The 6,432-nt window shown below is 37.3% G+C and overlaps 1 protein-coding gene across 1 annotated transcript; it reads left to right on the plus strand.

The window, feature by feature from the left end:
• The first annotated feature begins 2,185 nt into the window (after window positions 1–2,185).
• LOC126593537 (aquaporin TIP1-1-like) lies at window positions 2,186–3,396 on the plus strand. Its single transcript, XM_050259630.1, has 2 exons — window positions 2,186–2,700; window positions 2,806–3,396. The coding sequence occupies exons 1-2, from the start codon at window positions 2,317–2,319 to the stop codon at window positions 3,178–3,180; spliced, it is 759 nt and encodes a 252-aa protein (XP_050115587.1). The 5' UTR covers window positions 2,186–2,316; the 3' UTR covers window positions 3,181–3,396.
• Window positions 3,397–6,432: the final 3,036 nt, after the last annotated feature.

Raw genomic sequence — 6,432 nt, forward strand, 5'->3', positions numbered from 1 at the left:
AAAGTATAGAGGAATAAAGATTGTAGTTGTTAGGAAATTGGTAGTAGGATCATATATAAAAAGATAATGAGAAAATTGCTAATAATTATATATTTAGGGGTGTGATATCCACACACCCCTTTTTACTTCTTCCACATCTTTTTGGTTTTCAGCCGTCTGATCGGATGAATTGAAGAAGATCAACAGACATAAATTAACAAGGGATGTGTGAGAAGTAAAAATGGGTGTGTAAGAAGTAAAAAGGGGTGTGTGGATAGCACACCCCATATATTTACTGTCACCCTTAGTAAATAGAGTAATAAACACAAATTAACAAAGAAAAAATATTACAAGAGTTACAAAAGATGAAAAGTTAAAGACTCCATCTTAATTTTTCATTAACTACAAATACTCACAGTTATAATTAATTTAATTTAAATTTGCAAAAATCACTTGAGAAATAACTAGAAAAAATCAGAAGAAAATACGGAAATCACTTACTGAAAAAAATTTGGTCTTTAAAGCTTTCCATTTTAATATTCCAGCCTTGAATCACGAGTAGTAGTTGTGTATTTTTGGAGTTACCATTTACACATCATCAGATAGGTTGGAGATGATGATATATCTCTTAACCAATAATGGCGGGTTGGTTTGGATCGATTCTTGATTTGTGTAAAGATAAAAATACATAACAAATTTCTCTTCTAAAAGCTACAGAACGTAGTACCAATATGAGTGATTGCTCAAATGAAAGCACAAATGAAGCAGTCTAAGGAGAGCATCAAAGCAACAACGGTTGCCTTCTCCAAATGGCGCCCCATGTTCTTCTCCAAAGGGAATCAAGTTTGTTTTCATATGGTGAAAAATCATAAATAACTAAATCATTTATATTATTACACGTATTAATTATAATTAAAAAAATTAAATTAAATATATGTCGGTCGGTTCGATTAATCGCAATCTACGAATTTTGGGAATGGGTTGCCAAACTGATTAAAGTTGGTGCGGTTCGGTTTAACCACAGGAAATTTAAAAACCAAAACAAAAATACCAAACCAAGCCAAACTTCCGATGTATTCGGACGGTTCAGTTGGTTTGTTTTTTTTTTTAAATGCCCAACCTTAAAAACTATTGTCTATTTTATTTGCCCTTCGAAGCTAGGGTTTGCTAAGATTATAAACAACTTTTAGGGTTGCATTTTGATAATATAAAATTTGCTATTTCTCTCATACTTCTAGTGAATTCCAAATTATGTGCTCTCTTAAGAATAACGTTGTTTATTATTCATTGTCACGTTGCATCATTAGCGATCAAGAAAAACAAAATACAAGTTTACAAGTCACTACTTACATCCCCTCCAAGTTTACAAGGATAACATTTTAAACAAACAAAACCTTAACTTTCCAATTATTTGTCTTTATCCAATCACATCTCTCCTAAATATCTAATTTACAAATCATTTTTATATAAATTCGATCATTCCAGAGATGAGACGTTACGTGTCCCCTGTCCCTCATCTCCACGTGTCACGCCCACAAGCGTTTTCGGCATCACTGCTTCGCTGTCTGAAGTTATGAACACTGAAGTTATGAACAGCAGCACCGACCCAGAAATTACAGATTATCGGATAGGCTCGACGCCTCCACCCGAAAATTAAAAATTAAAAATTAATTGAAAATTTTATTATTTCGCCATCTCACAGGCTGTCGACCAATCACGTTCCAATCCACTTTGGACCGGCAACCGGGTACAGCCGGTTCCCCATCTCTCATCAACTTCGATATATATAGGTCAAATTGGATTGTTCATCCCGCGATTATACGACACTTGCATGATGACTTTTGTGGTGAAAAAAATTAGGAATTAAACCCCTGTGGTCTAGAATGTTAGCAAATTTAGTTCAAAAGTAAGATTTTTGTTAAAAGACTGTTAAAAATTGAGGTAAAACTGTATTTTCAGTTTCAATTGACATTGAATTGGACCTTTTTTTAATTTAAAAAATTAAGCATTATTTTTTTTGTTAATTGTTATAAAAAAATTATTTATTTTAAATATCAATTGGAACTGAAAATATAGTTTTACCCATACTTTTAATAGTCATAACAGAAATCTTATTTTGAACTAAATTTGCAAATATTCTACACCATAAGAATTTAATTCCTATCTTTTTCACCACGGGGTCATCATGCAAGTTTCCTATGACCACGGATGAATAATCCAATTTGGCCATATATATAAACTTAGAACGACCACTTCAAAGACACTACTGCTACTTAGCTACACTATACCAGTGAGCTGAATTCGGGAGCAAATATCGACCGTCCAATCATCTCAACCATGCCGATCCGGAACATCGCCGTGGGCCGACCCGAGGAAACGTACCACCCGGACGCGTTGAGGGCTGCGTTAGCCGAGTTCATCTCGACGCTCATCTTCGTTTTCGCCGGCGAGGGCTCCGGAATGGCATTCGCCAAGCTAACCGATGACGCCGCAACTACTCCCTCAGGCCTCGTCGCCGCCGCGCTCGCCCACGCCTTCGGCCTTTTCGTCGCCGTCACCATCAGCGCCAACATCTCCGGCGGACACGTCAACCCCGCCGTCACCTTCGGCGCCTTCATCGGCGGCAATATCTCTCTCCTCCGCGGCCTCCTCTACTGGATCGCCCAGCTCCTCGGGGCCACCGTCGCCTGCGGCCTCCTCAAGTTGGTCACCAACGGCCAGGTAACTTTCTCATCTCCCACTTCCCACTCCACGTTCCGTTAATACCGTTTTTTTAGGTAAATAAAAAAGTGACTTAAGCTACGGGTTTTATACGGTGCTTCGCAGACTACAGCTGCTTTCTCCCTGTCCCCGGGAGTGGGAGTGTGGAACGCGTTCGTTTTCGAGATCGTGATGACGTTCGGACTGGTCTACACGGTCTACGCGACCGCGATTGACCCGAAGAAAGGGAGCGTGGGGACAATCGCGCCCATCGCGATTGGTTTCATCGTTGGCGCCAACATTTTGGCGGGTGGGGCTTTTGACGGGGCGTCCATGAACCCGGCCGTTTCTTTCGGGCCGGCGTTGGTGAGCTGGAGCTGGGAGAACCACTGGGTCTACTGGGCCGGGCCTTTGATCGGCGCCGGGATCGCCGGGGTCATCTACGAGTTCGTGTTCATCGGCAACAGCGGCCACGAGCAACTGCCCTCCACTGACTACTAATTGATTAAGCCTTAAGTAAGCTTAATTAAGGAGTCATAAGATTTAATTACATTTGCATGCATGCTGGGTTTTGGACCTTTGAGTTCTTGTGTTTCGTTTCATCAAGAAAATCATGATCATGATCGTTGTCGTCATGAGTTGATCTCCATCGTTGATTTGTAATTTGTTTTGCATGCTCTCCGCTGTTGTGTCACTAAATTCCATTTATCTTTTGTATTTACTGTATTTTAAATTCTTCTTAATTTTATCGACCGCTAGTTTGGACCCTACGAGAATGATCGGAGAAAAGCAAATACTAAGGTGGGGTTTAGTTAAAAAGTTAAATCTGGAACCTCACTTAATTTTTCGGTAGGTTTAACCTACCCTTTACGGTAAAAACCACCCTGCATGCAACTGATTTGACCCTTGCCACCGACAATATAATATTTTCTTGGATTCGTTCATAATCATATGATTAATATTACACTGATCATATTTTTAAACTACGCTGGTGAATCAAATTATAGAAAACTTAGAGCGTACTTGCCAGGTAATTAAATTCTTATTATCATGACAGATCATAAATAATACATCATCATTACTTGATAATTTAAAATAATTCGTAATAAAATCAATTGTCTCAAAGTATATAACTAACGAGAATTAACGTATGCATGCATATGTGAGGCTGAATTTCAAGTGAATTGATCCTTTTTTAACGGAGAAAAAAAAACTTATACATGCATCTGATGATGTGTCTGTGTGTTTGATTCCTCTTTTTCAATATGTAGTTTGAATAGAAATGGTATTCATATTTTGTGCAATATATTGAAATTAAGCAAGCAGAAAACATACATTTTGAAACTAATTACAACTAGCTACAAGATATTCTTATTTATAAATGGTATATATTTAGAAGTAATATTACCAACCTAGCTAAGAGCATCTCCAACCCTTGGGCTAAAAGCCAAATTTTTTAGCCCGGAAAATTTAGCTTTTAGCCCAGAAACATCTTTTCTGCTCCAACCCTTCTACCCTAAAATTTTAGCCCGGAATTATTAAAGAATGAAATTAGCCTAAATTTTTTTCTTAAATCAATTTAAAAAATAAAAAATAAATATGTAGATTATTGTAAATTAATTTTATGAACATTTTAATCTAAAAAAATTTAAATTCCGATAAACATTTCGCATTTAGCCCGGGGGGAAAGCTGGGGGGTATTTGGCCCAGAAATAGCATTTGGCATTTAGCCTAAAATTTTAGCATGGGTTGGAGAGTGTTTGGGGGGGTAATTTGGTTTTTAGCCCAGGGTTGGAGATGGTCTAAAGCTAAGCTTGGCCAACGTAAATACAATTTATATAAATATATATATATACACACACACACAACTATTTTACATGTGACTAGCTATGGAGGAGTAAATTCAACTCAACTGCATGCATGATGCATCTTCAATATTTGTGCATGCAATGCAATGCATGGTGATTCAATTAATATCATGTGGCCTTGGAAATTAAAGGGGCTTTTGATATGATATAGTCTTTAGGTCGGTGGATGTATTTGATTTCATGTGGACGGCCTGAGGTGGGTGTGATTCACGTCCAGGTTAACACACATCAATGTTTTAAGTGAATCAGGTGTAAACGTGTTCGATATAAGTTGTTCTCAAACTAGAGGAAGGGTACTATACCCTACTTCCATTTCACAGAAGTCCGAAAATGATATTCATGGAGCGAATTCATCTTTCATTTCACGCAACAATACATTACCAGATTAAAAACGAGGACATTATAACCTTAAATCCATTTTGTATAAAAGCCGCTCTCGACATTCCTAATCATCATCTCACCCTCAATCATGAAATGTGAAGCAATCAGAGCACGTGAGAATTATGGACCATTTTTTTGCAGTATCATCACCATCACCAAATGGATGGACCCTAAACTTGTCCTTTTAGTCTGCCTCTTTTGGCTACCTTTGCGGGGTGCCATTGTTTTCAAACTCTAAAGCTCAAAAGCTTACTCCTTTTTTTTCTCCATTGAAAAGCTTCGACGTGTTAATTACCCTTCTTTCTCTCACTGCAATATTCACTACTGCAGGAATATACTGTTGGATGAGGCAAGTGGCGAAGTCCATGACGTGGTTCCAAGGTGGCCACAGATTCCATGCTACCTTCCAAATTTCAAAGATCTTCAAAAGAGATTTTCGGGTCCCATACCTCACCCGCCCATATGAGTTTCTTTTTCAATCACACAGTTCAAAATTAATTTACCGTTTTGATCATATGCGGTATTATCATTCTAAGTTGCATTAAATTTAGGAAACTTTAACGAAAGCACCTGGTACTGTTCACTTTAACGAAAAACCACATTTTTACACTAAAAAGTCAATCCTGGTACTATTCACTTTACCCTTTATTTTGTCCTTATCATTAAAACTCAAAGTTTTCAAGCCCTTTTCATTAGTTTTTCTTTAAATTTAAGAGGAGCGGAAACGAATGAGAGTTTGAATCCGAAGATTGAATAAGTCAAAAAAATCAAGTAACTACTATTAAGGGAAGCGGATATTGAGAGTTTGAATATGAATGTCCAAGTCCAATAAGAGAAGCATTAGAAAAACCATTTTTATATGGGCAGATAGATTAGAGTCTGAATATGAAGATTCAATAAGAACAAATATTATCATTCTAAGTTATATCAAGAGAAGCGGAAATGAAGGAGAGTTTGAATACGAAGATTCAGTAAGAGAAACCGTTTTCTCTACATGGTTACTTCGTCTATATATTAAGACGGTTCTATACAAATATCTTGGTTTTAAAAACTGCACATATTTACTAGCATAGTCCACCACTTACAGTATATGTTTGAAATTTCAAAATATATATCAATAGTAGTAAACGTAAGAGAGAATATATTAACAATCGAGATCACGTTGTTTCGATTACCATGCAAGGATATGACATTTCACCCTTCCATGTTTGTATTTTTCCTCTCTTGGAATGTTGCGTGTATATATGATGAGCATGTAATGCTTTGAATTTAGAAAAAAGTCGATTCCATGACTTTACAGCGAAGCAGGTGAATTTTTTTTCTTTCTTGACTCAAAATTTTACATCTCTTTGGCTCTTATAGCTTAATAATAGCGCACCATTTTCAACTGGTGTCCAGTGGCGTTCCATTTGTGGCCTTTGTCCCACTAGGTTGCTCGGATTATTAATTATAAACCATAAACCATGAGTGAGGTTGGTAAGGTGGGGATGGACGGTGATGAACA

The sequence above is a fragment of the Malus sylvestris genome, chromosome 12, assembly GCF_916048215.2.
Source record: "Malus sylvestris chromosome 12, drMalSylv7.2, whole genome shotgun sequence".
Taxonomy (NCBI): domain Eukaryota; kingdom Viridiplantae; phylum Streptophyta; class Magnoliopsida; order Rosales; family Rosaceae; genus Malus; species Malus sylvestris.

Bases quoted from the DNA above. Each gene is read 5' to 3' on its own strand.
- LOC126593537 (XM_050259630.1), top strand. From the start codon at position 2,317: ATGCCGATCCGGAACATCGCCGTGGGCCGACCCGAGGAAACGTACCAC. The intron at 2,701-2,805 runs GTAACTTTCTCA...GGTGCTTCGCAG, and splicing joins AGTTGGTCACCAACGGCCAG to ACTACAGCTGCTTTCTCCCT.